This window comes from Lepisosteus oculatus, chromosome 3 (assembly GCF_040954835.1).
Source record: "Lepisosteus oculatus isolate fLepOcu1 chromosome 3, fLepOcu1.hap2, whole genome shotgun sequence".
In the NCBI taxonomy this organism is placed as follows: Eukaryota; Metazoa; Chordata; class Actinopteri; order Semionotiformes; family Lepisosteidae; genus Lepisosteus; species Lepisosteus oculatus.
In genome coordinates, this window is record NC_090698.1 from 8015189 (window position 1) to 8038387 (window position 23199).

General features: G+C 48.2%; 1 protein-coding gene and 1 long non-coding RNA gene across 2 annotated transcripts; one reads left to right on the forward strand and one right to left on the reverse strand.

The window, feature by feature from the left end:
• The first annotated feature begins 4657 nt into the window (after positions 1–4657).
• On the forward strand, positions 4658–22684 carry LOC102682554 (solute carrier family 2, facilitated glucose transporter member 4). Its single transcript, XM_006627433.3, has 11 exons — positions 4658–5642; positions 10233–10328; positions 14574–14734; positions 15867–15991; positions 16624–16739; positions 17243–17405; positions 17697–17884; positions 17979–18083; positions 19480–19581; positions 20489–20692; positions 21155–22684. Exons 1-11 carry the CDS (start codon positions 5610–5612, stop codon positions 21359–21361), a joined length of 1500 nt encoding a protein of 499 aa, XP_006627496.1. The 5' UTR covers positions 4658–5609; the 3' UTR covers positions 21362–22684.
• LOC138232924 (uncharacterized) lies at positions 11301–11806 on the reverse strand. Its single transcript, XR_011187371.1, has 2 exons — positions 11702–11806; positions 11301–11540 (listed from the first exon to the last, which is right to left on the reverse strand). It is a non-coding gene; the product is annotated as an uncharacterized lncRNA (long non-coding RNA).
• Positions 22685–23199: the final 515 nt, after the last annotated feature.

Consider the following 23199-nt stretch of genomic DNA (forward strand, 5'->3'; position numbering starts at 1 on the left):
ACCTACCAGCATGTCTTTGGACTGTGAGAGAAACCCGGAGCACTCGAAGGAAACCCACACAAACCAGCAGAGGACATGTAAACTCCACACAGACAGCACTCCAGACATTGAACCCTGGGCCGCAGCACTCCATGACTGCACCACTAACCACTGTGCCACCCAATAAATAACATAATTTGAATAATTAATTGAGGTCTCATACTCGGGGGGAAAATCAGAGGGCACGTATTGCTGTAAACAGTGCGGTGGGAGCAGAGACATGCATTACTGACTACTGCATAAATTCTTTTTTAATGACTCCACATGTGGTCGACGTACACGTTCAAAAGTGTAGCACCAGGCTGGGTGACATGATGGCATCATTTCTGTGCTATAGAGTAGAGGATTACGTCTCTATGCTCATGGGCACATGGTGGTGGGTTCAAATCCCAGTAAGACCAGCATTTCTTTGGATAGTGGGCGGAAACTTATGCGAACATGGGATAAACATACAAACTCCATACAGACAGCACCGCAGGTACTGAACTGGACCCAGGACCCCAGAGATGAGCAATGCTCTCTGATGTGTCCCTGTGCTGCCCCCAGTAAAATGTGTTGCTTTTAAAATTAAGGGGAAAGTGCAATTAATATTGACGCCAGGAGGTGCCTTTTATTACACAAAGAGTTGTGGGTGTGGGGAACAAGTAACCCAACCATGTTGTGAAAGCTGAAAACTCTTTCTCCCGTTCTAATTTATTGAAACACGGTTGTGAACTCCAGACCAGCCTCACCAGCAGTGGTATTTATGGCAGGAGGCTCTGTTCACAAGTGACCGTGGTGCTGTCTCTGTGATCGTCTTGGTTCTAATCCACCTCTGTCTGCATTGACAGGTAAAGCAAGATCATTCAGATACTGAAATCCAAACACAGCCCTGTGCTCATGTGTGTATGGGCCTTACAGGGAGCTGGCATCCTGTCCAGGATGTATCCTGCCTTGCCCCCATTGTGTGCCAGGTTAATTTCTCGCTCGCTGAGGCCCTGTACTGGGCGAAGAGGTTATTGAAAACGAAAGAATAGCTGGATGTCGTAGGAGGCCAGCATTATACACCGACACAATGCACCCCACCTTTCTTTCTGAGAATGCCAGGAACAACAACAAAAAAGGGCCGGTGTTTGACCTGTCACCTTCCAGTGCCGCGTGCTGGGGGAAGGAGGTGGTAGTAGCGACGTTCCACCACCGGGGGGCCACCTCGTGCCGTGCTTCAGTCAAGGCATCGCTGCGAGGCCGGTAGCTGCAGAAGCCCTCTCCTGACACGAAATGTGAAGAAGAAAACGTGCGCTGAGACAAGAAGACAGGTAACCGGGAGACTTGAACAGAATGATTCCACCTCCTCAGCTGGAACCAGCCATTTTTAAAGCAGCTACTGACAGTTACATGCAGGCTTCGGCTCAGTCATTAGGAGGTACGATGATTTCCGAAGGTTTAATCTCCGCGCAGCGCCGATTGCACAGTTAGCACCGATGGGTCATCTCCCACTGAGCACAGCCGCTGTAGTTACGACACGCCCGGGCACGCCATGGTGAGCTCCTGTCCATCCCAGCTCATCGTCCTGCTAATCACAGATCCCAGGATCAGACCGGTAAAGAACTCGGGGCTCAATCTGCGCCCCTTTACCGACTGAGTCCTTCGGTAGCCTTTAGTGTCGGCAGATTTCTAAATTGCTAAAATTCTCAAGGATAAATGCTCTAGCTGCAAAAGCCTAACGAATGATTAAAGATGATTATATCGCGGCCTGGTTGTATTCTTCTGGGCGACAACCTGTAACTGTCACAGACGTGTTAAAGAAACGCCTCCCACCTTCTTATTCTCTGTCACACTACAGGACGCGACACAACTTCTAGTCGGAGAGCATGTCAAATTTAACGACTGCAGTTGCTGAATCTCGCTGCCTTTGCTGTCCTAGAGGAATCGCAGAGAGTGACTAATTACACGACTGACGAATTTTCATCACGGTTCCAAGTCTCGTATCACGCCGCGAAAGTACCGCGAGGTCGCCTCATTTTGGCAGCCAGTCAACGTGGAGCACAAGAGCGCCGCACGAAAGTAAACAAGCATGGAGCACAAGCACCTAAACATCTTGAAAAATGTAACACAGGCATCGTTTTCCACAAATAAACGTCTTCAAAAATATCATTCTTCTTTATTAATATAGAACATATTTACAAAAATTAAAACAGTTACAAATATAAAACACCCTTAAAACAAATTTTGTAAACAAATTAGTGTTGCGCTCTAAGAGTCTCGGCCACGTGTCGCGTGAAGAGATTTCTTGAGTCAAATACTTTTCGACTTTCTTCGGTCAGCCTTCAGTTTAAGATAGCTCAGCTATGAATCTGGAATGCTGAAGTCAGAACCCCCAATGCGGGAAAAGATCCAGATTTTAAACTAAAGTCTACACGCCAATGAAGGAGTGATACCCCGGTATCCTGGCCAAAGTTCTCCACGGACATTACCAATCATGGCCTCCTAATAATCCCCCTTTCTGAACTGGCTTCATCACTCTGTTCTCCTCCCCACTGAGAGCTGGTGTGTGGGGAGCATACTGGCGCACTATGGCTGCTGTCGCATCATCCAGGTGGGGCTGCACACTGGTGGTGGTGGAGGGGAGTCCCCATTACCTGTAAAGCACTTTGAGTGGAATGTCCAGAAAAGCGCTATATAAGTGTATTATTAGTAGTAAAATGAAGGAACAACATGCACTTTTTGAAGCATGTGCCTTTCCTGACCATGGTCAGAGCTTTTCAAACCAGACTTGCATACTGGAGTCCAGATTGTCGGGCTGACCTCTCAGTCACTAGCCTGACGCATCACTTTCCTGCGAACACTATCACGCACAGACTGCAGTCCGCGGCGGACCGCTGAACCTCCCAGGGGCTCATGGGAAGGCTACTGTGAGATAAGCTACGTCACCGAGTCACCTCACTGGTCTGCCCCCGTGACAGCGTCGCCCAGTCACACGAAGAAATCCCCTCTCAGAAGAGTTCGTCAAATTGAAGTTCCACAGGCGTATTTACCCCAACACGTTCTGAATTTAACCTTCTTAAATAAAAACATCCTTAAATCCTGAAAAAAATGTGACTCTTGAGCAGTTTTCCATTCTCCACTCATTCTGGGTTTTTCTTTTCTTCCCAATTCCAAAATTCACTCGACTGCTAGACCCAGAACAAAAAGCCCCTTTCAGATCGCAAAGAAGAGGCCGTTTTCGCGGTGGGCGCGCTGTCAGGGGGTACGATCTTAATTTTCTCAGATCGTATCTCTCTCTGCCATCCCTGAGCGCACGTAACAGCGCGCCAGCGGGGGGTTGAGTTACGTCTTTCTCAGCCCGTCAAATCAGCGCCACGCCGCTCGGGATAACAGATGACACCCGAGGCAGAGTGTTTCCATTACACTTTTGGCAAACGTAACCCCCCCCCTGTCATTCAGTACGGCCTGTCATTCAGAGCTGCAGTTGTCCGGTGTGGGATCCGGGAGCGGAGGGAGAGAGAGAGGGTGCGCAGATTCAAGACTGGGCCGCTAGCGGTGACTCGCAGCTTGTAGGTCAGCAGACACATGTTCCCAGGCAAACGTTTGCTTTTTGTACATGAACATCGCGTACGAACAGTGAGCACCGTCTCGTTTTGGGGACTGGACGTTTCAGCTTCACCTTAATAGATTAAACCACATTCCCCAGTTGTTTATTTATTTGATATAGAAACGTTATATTCACTTTTATTCCGTTGTTTTATTTTACCTGAAACATCAACACCATCTTTTAACGGGTCTAATAAACCTTTTTTTATATAAAAATGATTTTTAAATAATAGATCGTAGCACAGGATAACATCTTCTTGTGTAATGGCCCGAGAAGAGATTATTTACTCAGCCCTTACTGCAAAATAATAAAAAAATGTATCTAATACTTTTACTGTTTATACTTTTATTAATACCTACTCACATCATGCCTCATAATACAAACTCGCTTTAGTATTTGTCCAGCTTTTTTCAAAGTAACTGCAGTAACAAATACAATATATAACAATAGTCAATTTGTTAAATAAAACATATGGTAATTGTACAAAACATTGTTCGATATCCACCCTTTGTCACTTTCAGTGTAGGTGTCGGGTTAAAAAAGATCCCACTATTATTCTGAGGATGAGGGTTGAGACTAAGGTTGTTGGATACTTGGGGACATTCTGATTTTAACCTTAAACCTGTCCACGCACGGGTGAGTAAAAGCCCCGCTGGAACACAGCTGTCGGAGCCTGTCGAGCTCTGTGTCGTTCTGTGTCGCGGTTTTCCTGCAGCGCTGAGGAAACCCCAAACCGGATTCGGGTCAGTGTGATAAGGGGTCTGCACCGAAAACTGCAACAATGAAATTCTCCCCACCCCCCGCCCACACAGGTAACAAACACTTTGTCTGTGTGGACCTGAATGCAAATGTGCCCGTCTTCCTCCTACTCGACCTCCCCAGGAGCTTTCCAGCGTTGTCAAGGACGGCGGCGAGAAAATGCATTCTGGGTGACGTGTTTTCCCAAATATTTGGCTGTTGACACCCACTGAACCCTGGGATGTTTACTGTATACACCGCACACCGCCTCAGCTGACGACGTGCTGGAGTTTAAAGAGCCGCCCCACCTGTCGACAGCCCCTGCGCGACACAACGCGTTTGCACACGTATAGCGCCTTTCCCACCCAACCGCTCGCGGAACCTTCAGAAGGAACAGGTGGCGCAACCATCTTAACCACGAACACTGCTGTTAGACCGAGGAAGATACACGTCAGGCTATGCATTCATAGTTAATTCCTGAAGTAACCCGATCCCTGCGTTTAATAAATAAAAAGAAGAAAACGAGCACAACTGCTCTGACGAATAGGTGCTCTCTGCATGCTTCGTTAATGTGTTAAGAGCCACGGAGATGTCACCGTGCACTGGCGGGAGCAGTAACAGTCACAGCCCGGAATACGTTTAAACCTTTTTTTCTCATTTGTGTTCTCGGTCGCTTGCTCCTGCCGTGAGTGTGTCAAGTTTTCTCAGGTCACCTCTCCGGGCGAAGCTCTGGACAAACTTCTCGGCCTCCCCGTCAATCATCGCACCGACGGACTGTCCCCTCCTCTCCCCGTCTCGCGCGAGCGGCCTGCGGAGATCGCGCCGCGCCTCGGTCTTGCCCCCGGCCCTCCCACCCAGTCTCCACCCTCCGCCCCGCCTCGCACACAGCCCACCTGCGCCCCCTCTCCAAAACAAAAAAGACGGCCGGGCGTGCGGGTCATTCCTTCTCCCAGATCGGCCGGAACGACCCTTCCCTTAACTGCACCGAGAGGTCGGCGGAGCCGCCAGCCAGCCGACACTGCGGTCCGACTGACTTCAAAACACGAAAGCTGTGCCTCCGAGTCGAGCCGGCGAGATCCGAAGAACACTTTTCCTTAAATAGTCTCGTCGGGGCTTGGATTTTGCGCTCACATCAATTCGTTTTAAAATCGTGTTGAATATAGCCATATATATATATATTCTCCACTTTACCCCACCTGGGAATATTTTTTTAATCTCCAAGGCAGATCTTGAGGCAGGTGTCCCTTTCTCCTTCAAGGACATGCCGGCTGGGTTTCAGAAGCTGGGTGGAGAGGTGAGTTATGTTGTTATTATTGATGTTATTATAAGTAGTAACGTAGTACCAGCAGTACTACCATGGCAGTGGTCTCAATTCATCATGATCATTTATACTGTCAGAGGTTACTAGTTACATCATCTTTTATATTAAGTGTTGTAATAAATATATCATTATTAAGCGTCATTATAATTATTATTATACTAAATGCTGTAAGAAATATATAACTTAAGACTTCTGAAAATACCGGAAACTATAGGAAGCAAAACGTGTGAAAAATGAAAGGTACGTTTTACCCCGCTCCCAAATAGTTCTCGCGTCGGTCTTGTTCTTGGGACGGAAACGCCGGGGAGAACTCAGATCAAACCGGTCCGAGCTGCGCAGGTTGCGGCTGTCCGCAAACTCAGCGGGGGAGCTGAGGCACAGAATTAATCTGGGTCTGCAAACAAGGCAGAACAGGCGGTTTCACACATCTCTATCAGGAATAAATATTACTAACAGTAGTAAATAACTAACACTGTGCTGTACGAAATTCCGTCTTTGAAACAGGCACCACTCTGGATAGGAAAGGCATCATTTCTGTTCTTTTCCATTGTATTGGCAAACGAAATCCCCTTTCTTATGCATTTGTCTTTGAGGTGAATGTGTCGGTGGAACTAATGTCTTTTTTTGAGGAAGATCAATAAAAGTGCCATTCTTTGTATGTTATGCGAAATATTACTGGAGGAGAAAAAAATAATGTTTTGTCAGAACAAAATGAGTTTTTCTCCATACGGAGGCATAAATTCGGACAGTTTTTTGTTAAAATTGAAATCAGCGGTTCACACAACCGCCCCAAACACCCTTTCTGCAAAGAAAATCTGAACTTTTTAAAAGAGAAGGCGCACGATCTGGTGCCTCGTATGTTTCTCTCCCTCTCTCTTGCCGAGGTAACTCGACCTATGTAATCTCAGAAACCAAACACCACTTTGTCTAGATTACAGCACCTGATAACGCGTGTGCCGGCTTGGTCGAGGCGCAACGTCATATACAAGGGTCGAAATGCTGGGATAGAATTCGAGCGTTTCGAGATACAGACGTTATGTTACAATATGTATATTCCCTGTCCGTCTCCACTCACACCTCTGCCTTATCTCCCGGTTATCAAAGGCATTTGAACACTCGGCTGTTGAAAGTGGTGTGATCGAAAAACTTGTGGCCGAGCTCCACCGATAGCTGATAGCCGACAGAGATATATTCGCTTACCAAGGCTCAGTGCCTCGTCCTCTCGGCGTTACTTGTCATTGGGCAACTTTCACGTCTTTGGACCTGTACATGACCTTTTATGCGACGTCATAGTTGCTGATTTGGTAAAAAAAAAACTTTTACCCCTCCGTTAGAGACATTTTAATGTATCTCCGGAGCGCATCATCTGTCTATAGGTGTGACAAGAAGTTGAATTTCTCGTTGTTTTTTTACTCTCAGTGTCGGTGAAGTGGCATCAGTTACAGGCGTATTGAAGCAAATATGTTGTCGCCTTTCGGTGGCAGCCGGCGTGACCGTAAGTCACTCTACTGCTTGCGGGTCACCGACAAATATCGACCTCTTTCAATACGTGTCAGGTGACGCACAGCTGCGACTGGCACTGTTCCTGACCGTGTGCTGTTGGCCCTGCTTGAAGACATTAGCCAGGATCTCCTCCCATATTCCAAGACTTGCCAGCCGCTATATCACCCTGCACCTGAAGCTCAGCAGGTGTGAGCCTGGCCAGTACCTGGAGGGGAGGCCTCCTGGGAAAAACTGAGGTTGCTGCTGGGAGAGGTGTTAGTGGGACCAGTAGGGGGGTGCTCACCCTGCGGTCTGTGTGGGTTCTAATGCCCCAGTATAGTGATGAGGACACTATACTGTAAAAAGCCTTTGTTAAACTGAGGTCCTGACTCTCTGTGGTCATTAAAAATCCCAGGACATTTCTCAGAAAGAGTAGGGGTGTTACCCCAGTGCCCTGGCCAAACAGAAATTGGCCTTTACCAATGATGGGGCTCTACGATGAATCTGGAATGCTGAAGTCAGGACCCCCAGTTCGGGAAAAGATTCAGATTTTAAACTAAAGTCTACATGCCAATGAAGTGGAATTACCCCAGTGTCTTGGCTTAATTTCTCCCTGGCCTTTACCAATCATGGCCTCCTAATAATCCCGATCTCTGAACTGGCTTCATCACTCTGCTCTCCTCCCCACTGACAGCTGGTGTGGGGGGAGAGTACTGGTGCACTATGGCTGCCGTCGCATCATCCAGGTGGGGCTGCACACTGGTGGTGGAGGGGAGTCCCCATTACCTGTAAAGAGCTACCAGAAAGACATTATTATTAACCAGGTGTGGCAGGACATTGTTTGCAGTTGCTGGTCATTGTTGACCAACCAACAGAATGTAACAGGGAGCTTTAAAGAAAAAAAATGTCAGAGACAAAAATTAAGTGAAACTATCACAAAGCCAGAAGTTTTAAGACCTGGTTTGTCTCTCAAACAAGTGCACTAGTAAGACCTCATTAAGTATACTGGGCACAATTTTGGTCACCACCTGACAGAAAATAGATTTACTCTGATCAGTCCAGAGACGCAGCCAGAGAATATCCTCCTCCTAAGGGCTACAGGGAGAGAACATTTTGAGTCCTGAAGACTGAGGAGGAAATTATTCAAAAAGTGCAAAGGCACTAACACAGTTGATCCCGTGGACTTCTTCAGAGTCAAGACCAAAACACCAACAGTAGGACCTGAATAGAAAGATTGTAAAGTTATGTTTGAAAATCAAGAAGAGTGGGCATCTCTTTACATGAAGGGCTGCGGGGGTTGGGAACAAGCTGCCCAGCCACACAGGCCCAGCAGCTTGAAACCTGACGCGTGCCATTATTATTAACGTTATGCTGAAATGTGATCCGGCAGCCCTTTATATAGCTAGCCACAGAAAGGTCACACGGCCCTTGTTAATTCTCCAGAAAGGTCAAGACAGATCGAGTGTGCTCTGGGGGCTCGTGCGCTGCTCTGATTCACCGGCTTTTGTTTTGTCCCGTGATTTCAAAGCGCCCTGACCCAGGCTAGCGGAGACACGGACTGGGAGGAACGCACAGTTCCCCTGAGCTCCACCGATAACTGACAGGTTCCCACAGCACCTGCTCGCTTGCTTAACTGCCCCTGAGACGGAAGTAGGCTTTGAAGAGCAGGGTGCGTGTGTGAGAGTGCTCTTCACAGGGATGGACATTACACACTTGTCAGCTGCTCTGGGATCAGAACATGGGAAATCTCCCAAAGAGAACAACACAGAACTCTCTGGCACTCCTACATTGTTCCACCAAGGCAAAAAGACTGCAAGTTGTCTGAAACGTTACAGCCTGGGAAGAGGTCTGCAAAGGAATCTCTTTCATTTCTTCCCACTCAGGGTTATGGGGGTGAGGCGCAAACAGCCCGGCCACGTTATCATCGCGGATTGTCAGGAAACTTCCAGAAAAGGCTCAATCAGATCCTCGGTTCAATAAAAGCTACCAGCAACAAAATGAGCTTTGAGGGTGATGATCTAAAACAAGGGGAGGGCAGTCGAGGTCCAGGAGGGCCAGTGCCTGTGCAGGTTTTTATTCCAACTCTATCTTAACAAACTCAATCAGCTCATTCCTGGCTTAAAAGGTGCAATTTAACAGCCTATTCCAACTCTTCAGGTGCTGCTGCTTTGAAGATACCTAGAAAACCTGCAGATACATCAGGCCTCCAGGACCAGGAATGCATAACCCTGCTCTAGGGACAGAAAACCACAACCACTGATTGAAGACTGAATTCACTGCTGCGTTTCCAGGCATGACTAAAGCACATTTCTAATCACTATGAATGCCAGCTGAGAACATTGTCTTGTAAAGACCTTTAATGATGTTACTAATGAAGAGGCTTTCATCTCGCACTGTTGAACAGATTGTTACCACCAACCACATCTCTTTGTGGAAAGTAGAGCCTCCATCCTCCAGTATATCGTCTTTCGGCTCAGGGCAGTGGCAGATGCCCCTGGGGGCCTTCCTTACAGGCCTGTCTCTCAGTAAAGAGACAGGTGGGTGCTTGACCATTGAGGCTGATCTTTACAACCTGCCAGTCACTATCTGTAAAGCGCGGGCGTGCTAGAAGCAAGTCTTTCGGGATGAAGTCAGGGATATAAATAACTCAGATTAGGAAAAGGGCAGGAGCCCAACACACCTCCTCTTCTGGGGGCTAAACTGGCTGTGGGACCTTTGTCTCTGAAAGTGTAATGGGCTGTCTTTGATTTCACTGGCTCAGGCCAGAGAGACTGAGGGAGAGATTGAGAGGCACTGGGAGTGAGTGATGCAGTGTGGGCTCGTGGTGAGAGCTGTTGCACTGGGGAAAAAGAGGGGTTAGTATCAGCTTGGACCTCCCAGACTAGGCCTGTCCCAAAAACCTCCTAGTTCTCATTCAGGTTAGCTCCCAATTAGATAATTGCATTAATCAAGGGAAAATGCAATAGTCCTATAAAAGCAGCTCCAGGGGTTGGAGTCAGCTCAGCTAGGTCACAGGGACAGCCTGTTCGTGGTGGTGTTTTATCAGACTGAGATGTTTCTGTGCTCTGTCTCTCACTGCAGAGAGTGACTGGAACCCTCATCTTGTCCGTGTTCACAGCGGTGCTGGGATCCCTGCAGTTCGGCTACAACATCGGAGTCATCAATGCACCCCAGAAGGTAGCCTTCAGCACACAAATGCAGCTTACGCAGAACAAAATGAGCACCTGTGAGACACAGGGCACCTACACGAGCAACTGGTCCTTAAATATCTTGCATGCCCAATGAATAGAATGCATGATGGGGGATATCTTTACCACTAAATGTGCTCTCCTGGCACAGCTTACTCTCAAGAGTAGGTTTCAGGTGTTATTTCATTGTTTTTAGTGTGGAATGCTGCTGCCAGCTTTTCTAAAAGGGGATCTGCCTGTTTCATGGGCAACTACATCAGAGGACAACAGAGTTCAACAGAGGACAGTGGCTCAGCTAATTCTGCCCTTCTGGGGGCTTGGATGGGCTGGGGGAGGGGCAGTCGCTCCGAGGTCAGGCTATTTAAAACTGGCGTTGTGCAGGGAAAGAAAATGTTAGCCGGTTTCTGCGGGCCCAAGTCAGAATCCAGCATGCCCAGGGCCTGGGACACCATGTTGCTATGTGTGGTCAAGGAAAGCATAAACAGAGGCTGGTGGCCCACAAACCACAATAAAAGTCAAATGTACACAGCATCTTGTAAAACCTCCAATTCACATCACAAGATAGACTATATTTCAGGAATGCAACTCAGAACGAGGCAACAAAACCTCCGGTGACGTGTTGCATCCTTATTACATTGTAAGCAAGCATGCTTGGGAACACATGTCTATTAATACAATAGCAATACTGCTTTTGATTTTAAGATGGTTTTGCCAATAAATGGAACGTGCTTGTTAACTCTGCATGCAGATCACGTTGGAACATTTCTGCGGTGAAATGTCTGCTGCACAACCTGTACTTATGCGCAGTACATTAGTCATTACAGGGACTAGTGAGCAGGAAGGGCTGCATCACGTCGCAATTCACTGGAACTCTCGCCTCTCTCCCCATGGCGAGACCAGGGGTTTGCGACAACATGGCGACCATACGGTACTCTCACAAAGTTCACAATTTTGTACTTCATTTTGTACTTCTATACCGTCAATGAATTTATTTTGTTACTGAGATTTAAGAACTGGTCTGAGAAATTGGGACTGCAGTTTCCCTTTAAAGCACCAGCTGCTGAAGAACCGGGGCGAGCCGATCGAGATTCTTAAGAGCCGAGCAGGAATGAGAGCCAGAAGACAGCTTGGGTGCCTCCACCGCCTGGTCCACTTATCAAATTTGAAGGTGACGCGTAAAAATGCCGTTGGTTTCAGACACCTACAGCAAGAGAAAAGAAGACACAAAAGGATAAAGATTATGTGGAGCATGGAGGACCTTGTTTGGAACATCATGTTCTGTTTTGGTTGCCATGCTGCCATTAAGGATACTGTTGCCATGGAAGCGGTTCGGAGTCATAACCGGTCAGAGCAGCGCCTCACCTCAAAAACACAGCGCACGACGGGATTGAAGCACACGGATCTCTTGTGTCCCGGGTGGAGGAATAAACACGAATCCTCGAGCGAGCGAAGCCGGCCAGCGGGAGAGGCAGAGGCAGAGGAGTGGTGCTCCTGAAAGAGGGGCGGAAGAATGTCAACAGAGAGAGAGAGGGAGGGAGCGGGAGGGTGGGAATGATGCTCGGAAACACAGAGCAGCCAAAAATACCCCGTGGGCCCATCCCCCTTTCATATCGCCTCCAGCTCAGGTTTCTGGATCAGCTGAGTGGCCGGAGGGGAGGAGGGGGCAGAGGTGCTCAGGGTTTCTCTCATGGGAGACGGGGATTATTTTCGGTGGAGTTCGACGGGGTCGGCTGGGTTACAGATGAATCACAAGGCCTGGTATCACTTTTTCAGAGACTCCTGCCCCCCTCTCTGCACCCCCAGTACAGGAGCTGTATGAAGTGGGGCTGAAAAGGCTCTGGGCCTAAGATAGCAGAAAACACCAAAGACCGTCACTGCAGAAGCTAATTCTAGTCTGTGTGGTCGCACTGTTCCTCTGAAACATGTACTCCCAGGTCGTTCACATTTTTCACACCGCGATCCCCTCTGTGCCTGGAGAGGATTTTGCATGGAATGACGAGCTGATGTGTGGCATCCACAAGGGGGCACTCTTGTGAAAGAAGCAAAAGGACACCCTGGCCCAGTCGAACCCAGCCTCAACAGTTCAGTTGGTTTCCACTGGGGAAACCCCACCTGCAGGAGCATAGACTCCAACCGGTGCTCAAAGGGCAGTCTGTGTGAGTGATGAGGGCAGCTGGGAACCCAGTTTTGTAGCCTAGGCACCCTGCGCACCCTCTGTTTCGACATTTCTTCTTGTTTGGTGCAAAAAAAGTGTCAAAAACATCTCCCAAAGGATTTTCTGGACCGTATCTTAATTTGCAGATTCTTCTTCTGTTGAAAAAAAATCCTTCTTTCAAATCACGAGTCAGACTAAAAAGCCAAGTTACTTACACCCTTTGCCACGTGGTGTCTTGTAATTCAAGGGGGGATGTTTTTAAATCCCTGTATGGTAGCACAGGGATGGGGGTCTTCCTTGATGCTGGAGAGCAGAAGTCGCCAAGTCCTGGAGCAGTGTAGCTGTACACAATTAAGCAAGGATTTTGTTTAATTAAGTAATTTAGAGACCATATACCAAACACAAATCAGTATACCCTTTGGTCCTCAAGTACTGTAATTTCATTAATTGAACAAATTACTTGCCTATTGATCTACAGTATATAAAGTGTATAGTGTTCCCAATCTATAGCAAGGAGAGAGTTTGGGGTACAGAGAAGACCAGGGACCAGGGTTGAACACTGCTGGGATATATGCAGACAATCTTTGTTCTAGCCCAGAGCTCCTGTCTCTGTACTGCTACGTGCCCAAGCTTCACCAGAGCACTCTGGAGTGACTGGGGAACAGTCCTGCACTTTACAGCGGGAGAATCCCAAGAGAGTGAAGTCTGTCTGACAGCGCTGATGGCCTATCACTCCTCTACCACCGTCACCTGCACAGCACTTCTGAGCGAAACCCTGAACATTTCCTGAATAACGCCTTTCAGAACCGCAAAATACAGCAAAGCAAAACAGGAAAGGGGGAGGGGAAGTCCGACACTTTTTTGCGGTAAGACGGGGGAGCTGTCAGAGTTTCTGTGGTTGGCGGAGTGCAGTCCCCCCTAAAAGAGCAACGTCTACAAACTAAAGCAATCAAGTGTGATCAAAGGGTATCTGAGACCTCTGAGCAAGAGCTGCTGCCCATTGCCCACCCCGGCACAGGACCCAGCCCAGTGCACACCTAGAGAAATGGTCTGGATAAGTGCATCACCCCTTTGGTGAGAGCAATTGTATATTAGCTCTTGTGTACCCCAATTGCCTTCTACATCACACAGCAAACTAATCAGCCTCCGCCTGTGTTCAGCTGTTGTGTATGGTGTAGTGTGTTCAACTGTAGCTTCTATCCCACTGCAGTACTCATCCTTAACAGCTAACTACAGTGCCTCAGACTCATATATCTGCACTATACGCTTTTTGCATGGTCTACCATGGTTTTTTTTCCTCACTACTACATATTTAAGATCAGATTACTTTATTGGCCATTTCTTGTATTAGGAATTTGTCTTTTCGCAGACCCCAGCTTGCTCTCCATGAGACACACAGACAGGGAGAGAAGCTTGGGCTCAGAGCGCAGGGTCAGCCATTTATACAGCACCCCTGGAGCAGCTGGGGTTAAGGGCCTTGCTCAGGGGCCCAGTGGAGTAGGATTCCTCTGCCGGCCACGGGATTCGAACCGGCAACCTTCCAGCCACAGCTGCAGATCCTTAGCCACAGAGACACCACACCGCCCCCAACATTTATTCTCCCACAATGACTATTTATTGTTCCTTTTGTTATTATTAATAATGTTTGGAATGTCTACATTGTGTGGTGTTGTCTGTGTGTGTCCCGAGAGATCGGCGCAATTAACAACTCGAATGTACGTGTACGCATGGCAACAAAATACTACTCTGCTCTCTCTAGAGAGTCAGACGATTTTAGAATGAAAATCAGCTGCTCCTGCAGCCCTGCTCTGCTAGATAGCTCATCTCGGGTGAAGATTCGGCTCTGGGCAACAGGAAGCTGTTCAGACACCTCTGGGATGAAGCTGTGGGTTTGACTTGGAGGCTCTGTCTTACATTTGGGTGAATAAAAGGAACAGAAATTCTGATTCCACGGGTCTTGATCAGGGCCCCAGCCCGCGTCACTTTGGAAAGGGTGTCTGTAGGCACTGTCCACGTCCGGCACAGCGGACTAGAAGTCGCAGAGGTTCTGTCTGTGAGCCCCGTGTTTCCATCTCTCAGATTATCGAGCAGGAGTACAACGCCACATGGCTGCACCGCTATGCTGCGCCCATCCCTCACGGCACGCTCACCACGCTCTGGTCCCTGTCGGTGGCCATCTTCTCCATCGGGGGCATGATGTCGTCCTTCTCCGTGGGCGTCGTGTCCGAGTGGCTGGGCAGGTGAGCCACGCCCGCCCCTCTGTGTCGTCGGACAGGACAGGGGGCTTCCCACTGACCCCCGTGCTGTGGCTGTTTACTAGCCTCTGTTCTGTAGAGGTCAAACTGGACACACTGGGAGAGAGTCCAAAACCAAATGCCTTTGGCCCCTTCAGATACAGTATGAAAGAATATGGCAATTATTCATTACTAATATCATATTCGAAGATGATGCGCAATAGTATTATTATTAATAATAATTCTTTACAGTTATATAGCCATAGTGCGCCAGTACTCTCCCCACACACCAGCTCTCAGTGGGGAGGAGAGCAGAGTGATGAAGCCAGTTCAGAGAGGGGGATTATTACGAGGCCATGATTGGTAAATGCCAGTGAAAGGCAACAAAATGATTATACCATGCTAGAAACGAAGATAATAATAAGAATTCAGAATGAATGCCGATTTATCAATGCTGACTGTAAGAGAAATATAAAAGCAAAGGTATGAAAGCGAAATTATTCAGTGATCTAGCACCTCCCCTACTGTAATAGCTGAGGGAATAATCACACAGAAAGAGGAAAAATGCAAGAAATTCATGTGTAAATTAAGCATTTACACCTTTGCATATGAAGAACATTTGCACTTACTGATCACGTGCGGTGAACTTGCCGTGCTTTACTCCCATTGAGCTTTCCTGTGACGCTGCTTCCATCTAGCGGCGATATTCTGCTACTGCTGACAAAAGGGCCAACATCATCAAGCTTACCAATAACAGGGGTGTTACATTAAATAGGAAAACCCTACGCTTGTTGGAAAGGGTTCAAACAGTAGCCTTAGCTACTGAACTAATTAGAATGAAGAATTATTGAAGATCCCTGCAAAACATTCCTTCAGTCCTACTCTATCTTCCCCTTTTGCCTGTATGTTACTTCCCTTGTAAATCCTATATTGTCAAGATTTGAAGCAGGTAACACTACAAGCAGAAGGCATAGGCGTAAGCCAGCCCAATACAACAAGACCAAAAGGATGTATGTATCTTCAAGAGAATTCAAGTTTTTTTAAGAAAGCAGCAAGCCCAGTGCAGTGAAATTTAAGAAATTTATAATAGCGATATGTAATTTTTTTAGACTTCTGTAATTGTAATCTGATCATTCAGGAGGAAGGCCATGCTTATCAACAACCTCCTGGCCTTCATTGGTGGAGGAATGATGGGCATGTCCAAGCTCTGCCAATCATTCGAGATGATGATCCTGGGCCGCTTTTTCATTGGTGCCTATTCAGGTAAGTCTAGCCCACTTCCAGGTTGCCTGTCCCCCTGGCTGCAAACTGACCTTTTAGGTTCTGTCCTGGAGGGTAGCATAGGCTTACCAAGAATATGTGCCTTTCTGATAAAGGGTGGAAGAACAGAAAGTGATTTTGGTTCCCTATGAAATATGCAGGGCTGTGCATCTTCTGGACAAGGAGATAGTTTCTCAGACTGTGATGCAAGAGCGCTCCTTGCAGGGCTACCCTTGCCATTACACTCTTAGCTGAATCAAAAAAGATTAATTCTTCAAAACTGAAGAAAAATCAATTCCATTGCATAGATCCATACAATGCAGTTGAAGCTGCCTCATGTTAAAATAAGCTCCTGTATATAATACAGGAAGTGAGAGAGACAGGGCAGTAGGCAAAGGTAAAGTAGCGGGAGAACAAAGGTTGGGAGGGAGGAGGAGTGAGAGGCGGGAGCAGGGGACAGAAAGAGAGGCCAATCAAGAGGTGTGAAGTCAGAATGGGTGCAGAGAGGTGTGAAATGAAACTTCCAATGAAACTTCCAACTGTTGTTTTGATGAGTGGCTTTTTTAGAGTGATGGATTTCAAACAAATCTGTCTTTTGCTAACTCTCTTTCTCCGCCTGCCCGATGTGCTCCCAGGATTGGCGTCGGGGCTGGTGCCGATGTACGTGGGTGAGATTTCCCCCACCAGCCTGCGAGGGGCGCTGGGCACCCTGCACCAGCTGGCCATTGTCATCGGCATCCTGCTGGCGCAGGTGGGATACCAGGATACTGGGATGGAGGAGAGCATGGGGGTTTCAGAACTCCCGGCTGCAGAATCCCGATTCTTTTCCCCAGGTTTTGAATGCTATGTGGCCCCCCCGTCTCCCTGGAAATGTTTGTTTTACATTGATGGCCCATTTGATCCTGTCAAATTGGTTTCTTGCAAAATAACCTGATTTAATTGTAACATATTGATTGCCTTTAAGAATGGCATCCACATGGTTCATTAATGCTTTATGCATATCTACTAGCTGGTCAAGTAAGGAGTTATAAATGTTCAAAAGCACAGATTACCACAGCACAGAATACCAGCTCAAAAAGGTTCCGTTATTAATTCATTTTAATGATCCATATGGAATTATTGGTTCTTAAGCAGTGGTTAAATGCTCTTAATTTAGCTATTTATAACCGTTTATGAGAATGTGTAGAAGCACTGCTTACCAGGTCTGTGAGGTGTCTGCAGGAGCTCACTCCAGCACCCCCTGTCGCTGTGCAGATCCTGGGACTGGAGTCTCTCCTGGGAACAGAGGAGCTGTGGCCTGTGCTGCTGGGGTTGACTGTGCTGCCCACTGTCCTGCAGATGGCGCTGCTGCCCTTTTGCCCCGAGAGCCCTCGCTACCTCTACATTATCCGCTGCCAGGAGCACCATGCCAAGAGCGGTCAGAGCATACAATGCATGCACACACACGCACACATGCACACACAGCTCAGACTGCATCACAGCACACCGCCACTGCACAAACACTCAGAGCCCAGACTGCAGCACAGCACACTGCCACTGCACAAACACACAGAGCCCAGACTGCAGCACAGCACACCGCCACTGCACACACACAAATGTTACCTGGTTTAACTACTGTCTGCCTCACACACTGTGTGATGATGAGAATGTCATCAGGGAGTCCTGTGGCGCTTGCATCTGTAACCATGACGATGTGCATATGCGTCAGGCCTGCGCAGGCTGACGGGGCGCCTGGAGGTGGACGAGGACCTGGCGGAGATGAAGGAGGAGAAGAGGAGGATGGAGATGGAGAGGAAGGTGTCCATTGCGGAGCTGTTCCGCTCCCCGCTGTACCGGCAACCCATCGGCATCGCCATCCTGCTGCAGCTGTCCCAGCAGCTCTCCGGGGTCAACGCTGTGAGTGTCCCCCCCATCGGCGCCTCACCCCCGTACCTCTCACCACACGAGCATGCAGCCTCTGGAAAATCATGCCTCCTGTGCTCCTCTGCAGATCTTCTACTACTCCACCAGCATCTTCGAGAAGGCAGGCGTGGAGAGTCCGGTCTACGCCACTATCGGAGCCGGTGTCGTCAACTGTGCCTTCACTGTGGTGTCGGTAAGACTGCCCCTCTGGCTGGCAGCGGCGAGGGCTACCAGTTAGAGATGAAGTTTGCATAGCTCTATAGCGACAGTTTGGGGGTGCTACTTCACTACTGGCTCGGGCCGTGCAGTTGTGCATTACCTGTTCTCCAGGTATTCACCTCGTATAGCGGGGGATCTTTCGAGTCCAGTTCAAAAGTAGCAGAAATAAAGTCAAACGTACTTCAGCAGCAGATCCCAAGGAATCAGGTCTTTCCCAGACAAAAAGATAGAAGGCTGTGGTCTGAGCATGCCGCACTGTTTTATGGGTCATGAAACAAGCCAATTGTTGACAGCTGAGCCTAATGATTCTGCTAATCAGTGTTCTCTTTTTATAATGTGGTTTTCGCATTAGAACCAGACAGAGGAAGCTACACAATTCAGAAGAAAGGATTATAGTTCTCAGAACTCTTGGTCTACATATTTTCCACTTATAACTCTGCCCCCACATTCTGTCACAATGCAAATGTTGAATAAGATAGATTCAACTTGATGCCACTATCAGTTGCTCCTGTAAGGAGAGTTATCAATGCCAGTATGCATGTGTGTACATAAAATATATTGCCATTGCCTCACAGTGCCTCCACTCCTGGGCTGCATTTGCCTGTGGGAGGTTCTGTGTCAGACCGTGCGCACAGATGTGATTGGATGCACTCCTGGTTTTGATACATCCGATTTAATTTTCCCCTGTGCCACGGCTCCTCTGTGCAAGAGTAGGGTGACTCGTGTCTGACCCAGAGGGTCTCAGGCAGCAGTGAGGTGTGAAACACCCCCCAACAAAAAGGTGGCCAAAAAAAGAAGAGCAAGGCACGCAATATACACCCAACACCCAGGGCTGCAGAGTGGTAGAGGCAGGGAACAGGGAAAGCGCTGACAGAAGGGAGCAAGCGCCAGAAATTGAGAAAAAGAAAACTGTGGTTAAGAAACTAAGAGGTAGTGCACGCACACACGCACGCACGCACACGCAGAGCAGCTAATGACAGAGCCCCGAGTGAAGGGCGAGGGAAGCGTTGAAGGGAAATGGAACTAATTAATGAAATAATAAAGAAATAATAGATTAATTAGCCGGCCGCTGTGAGAGTCTGCCTGAGCCTGTTCTAACAGGTGAGGTGCTGTCCTGCGTGTGTATGCAGGACCGATCACCGGTGCACACTCGGGCATGACCACTGCCTTCCCAATGTGCTCCATTGCCGAATTTTGCTACCTTATTTCATTGAGAATATTCAGGTTCAATAGAATGCTTAAGGGGCTGCACGCATCTTAAAATTGTGGAATAAAATTGGGAAGGCCGCCAGTGGATTAATCTTGGAGTGGGATTGCCAGTCGATTTCCAGCTTTGCCCTGCTTTCTCTCTTGTCCTCCTTTAATCACAGCTGTTCCTGGTGGAGAGGACGGGACGCCGGACACTGCACATGCTGGGGTTGGCTGGCATGGCGGTGTGTGCCATCATCATGACAGCTGCACTCGCCCTATTGGTTAGTTCCAGTCTTAAGCCTGTGTTATACTGGTCGTGTCTCCTGCTTCAGGCCGGGCCACTTCCTCGCCTGTCTCAGAAGTTTATGGGTACTTTGAACACAGCCAAAATCAAAACCAAAAGCAATAACAATGTGTTTTAAAACAGTACAGATATAAAAAAATAAAGCAGTGTGGCTTATTGAGTTCAACCTACTGTAAGTATTTAAAGGCGTTGTGTGAAATACAGTGTTGTGCCTCCTACCCTTTTCTTAGGAGTGTGAAAACTATGATAAACCTAAATTACCCTTCCTGTCACCATGTCTTTATACTGTATGCTGATGTTGCATACCAACAGTGATCCTGGAGCGTATGGTCTAATGATTTTCATTTCACTTTGATTTATTGTGCTGAAAATGACTTAACTGCGTACACCAACATTAGCTGCTTAATACCCCTGGCATTTATCAGTAGGAACATCTCAGATTACAGACCCATTAGATTTGTGGCTCTTCGGCACCAGATGATGGTCAATATGTGAGTATTTATATGGACCTTTTCCTTTTAACTCAATACTGCACCAATGTCCAAATCTGGTCCTGGAGAGCCACAATCCAGCAGATTCACTGAGTCACCCTGGAATGTTTTGACCACATAAGCAGGTAATTTCTACAACTAAGTTGACCTGAATGTCGTTACATGAAGGCATTTAAAAAGAAAATGGCAACACCCACGACCACAGCAGGCCATCCCTGACTTAACTGAACGAATGCACTTACTAAGCCGCTCTCTCACTTACAGTCTAGTCTTAACGAATTCATGATCTATGGGTGACCTCTCAGGCCTGATGGGCTATGACTCTCCAGAACCAGGGTCTCTGAACCGATAACTGGAATAGGCTCACCCGCTGACCCTGTATCCCTCTGGCAGGACCGTGTGCCCTGGATGAGCTACATCAGCATGCTGGCCATCTTTGGGTTCGTGGCGTTCTTCGAGGTGGGCCCGGGTCCCATCCCCTGGTTCTTCGTGGCCGAGCTCTTCAGCCAGGGACCCCGCCCTGCCGCCATGGCCGTGGCCGGCTGCTCCAACTGGACCGCCAACTTCATCATTGGCATGAGCTTCCAGTACATTGCTGTGAGTTTTCCCCTCCTTCGCCTTACTGGGAGGTCACTGCACACCGTCTGCTCCTGCAGGCAGGGGCCACGAAGTATACTGCCCAGTCTGGTGTGCACTGGCCATCCTGATGTCTAGTGACCAGTCTGGTGTGAATCACCCAATCTGATGCCTAGTGCCAGCTGGGTGTGAATTCTCTTTGCCCAGTGTGATAAATAGTGCCCAGTCTGATGCTAGTGCCAGCCTGGTGTGAATTGCCCAGTCTGGTGCATAGTGCCGGTCTGATGTAAATGACCAGTTTGGTGCATAATGCCAGTCAAGTGTCTAGGTAAAGGCATTGCATGAACTGCCGTCTGATGCATTGTGCAATCTTCTGTGAGCTGCTCAGTCTGATGGGTACTCCCAGTCGGGTGTGAATTGGCCAGCCTGGTGAGGCTGCAGCAGCAGCGACCCCAGTTAGCAAGCTCTCCTGTCTCCCTGCAGCATTACTGTGGGCCCTACGTCTTCCTCATCTTCGCCGCCCTGCTACTCTTCTTCCTGCTCTTCACCTTCTTCCGCGTACCGGAGACGCGCGGCAAGACCTTCGACCAGATCTCCGCGGGCTTCCGGCGCTGCCCCGGCTCGCTGCTGGACATGGAGGAGAAGCGCAGCACCGAGCTGGAGGACCTGGGGGAGGGCAGCCTGTCCTAGGGTTGCGTGTTGGGGGCTGGGGGAGGGGGGAGGGAGGAGTCAGGGCAAAAACATGATTAAGAGGACGTGCATCAAAGACTGAGAACACAAGGCACTTTACACAGCTGTAGGCATCTGGAGTGAGTAACCTAGCTATGCTTTAATCTGAATCTAATCTGGGTTTCTCAAGCAATGGCTGGATGAGATTATCATGTAACAATCATGGGATCAATAAATCACTGACGCCCACCAGAGCAGAATGGGCCAACTGGCCTTGTAACCTTGTTCTAAACAGGCCTGGTTGAACCACAACCCAGGGCTACTGCAGTTACCCTGAGCAGGCAAGTGCACGGGAGAGGGACCGTAGCAAAAAGAAGACAGTGTTGGTAATCTGACACGCCTGGTTGGTTTACGGTTTTATAAATGCAGTCACAGTTAAGGAACTGGTTACACCAGGCCTACTCCTTTAGGGCAACTATCCGGTAGGCCTGCAGGTCTCCTTTGGAAGACCACAAGGCCTTGGAAATGGCATCGCATTAGTGCAGTTTAGGTTTAATTGGACCAATTTCACCTTCCTGCACAGGTCCATTGATGATTTAAGGAGACCTGCACCACCTGCTGGCCTCAAGAAGCTAAGACAGGGAAGTTTAGCTTGGAGGCTTTGGCGGTTGGAAGGCCTTGAGACTGTTGTATAGAATAGGGACTGAAGAAAGACTCCCATATATTGCATTTCCAGGCAGACACCTTGTCTAACGGGGGGCTTTTTCCTTCACTTAGCTCAGATGTTAAATGTAAATAGTTATAAGAGAATCATGAAAACATTTCACTTTATCCTTTCCTTGGTTGAAGAATACACAAGAGGGGGAGATGACTTGGTACATCCATGGTGAAAAAAGGAAGACACTTGGCCCACAGACTCAGAACACCGGCCATCCAGGTTCCAGAGTGCAGAATTACACAGAACCAGCACTCACTCTAGAAACCAAGTCTTCCTCTCCCAAAGTCCCCCCAATAACCTATCAAGAACCTCTAGCCTTCTTCCACCAGTTAACCTTTAGTCAGCTCCATCCCTTTAGAAACACAGGGATGGGGGGACAGCTCTCAGAACGCAGCTTATTAAATGGACAACCTTCCACTGATCCCACCACAGAAAAAAAGAAAGCAGGAAAATTCCATGAATGTACATAGCATTATTTATCAAAGGAGGCTTATGTGAATTATGCATGACTTTTGCCTCATCCAGAGCCATCTATGTATGCAAATGGTTCTACTGTGTTTTGTAGAATTTGTAAAATGAGAAACTGTATTGCAATTCATTTGATTTGTATAAAAGAAGGAAAATAACTGGTATCATGTTCTCCATTTCAATAAGGCACAGCGGTTACAGGAATTGATCATCACTCCTGCTCCTGGTGGGCTGCCATCCCCCCAGGGTCTTCCCTTCCCAGTTTTATTGCCACATTCAATCCTGGTCAGTCTTGGACACTCTCCCCACCCCGAAAAGGAACGACTGGAGCATGTTCTACCTCGCTGCTCCACTACTAATGAGTTTCCCCAAGTCCGGGATAATAAACGTCCTCTAGGCCAAGAGTTCCTCAACTGTCGTCCTTACATCTCCCACCCATGTCTTGCTGAAGGCCAGTTTGCTTAAAGCGAACATGGTCCCTCCCTCAGTGGCTAGTTCTACAACTTGAGTTACAAATAGTTTTGTCGTTTCTCCAACATGTTTTAAGCTACAGAAGTGGAGAATGCTAGCGCTGGAAAGCCAGTGTTTGCAGGTCTTGCAAACGTCTTTGAAGCACCAGCACCTAAAAGGCTGGGAGGAATTAAGCCTAAAGCAAACGGATTGAGGAGGATTT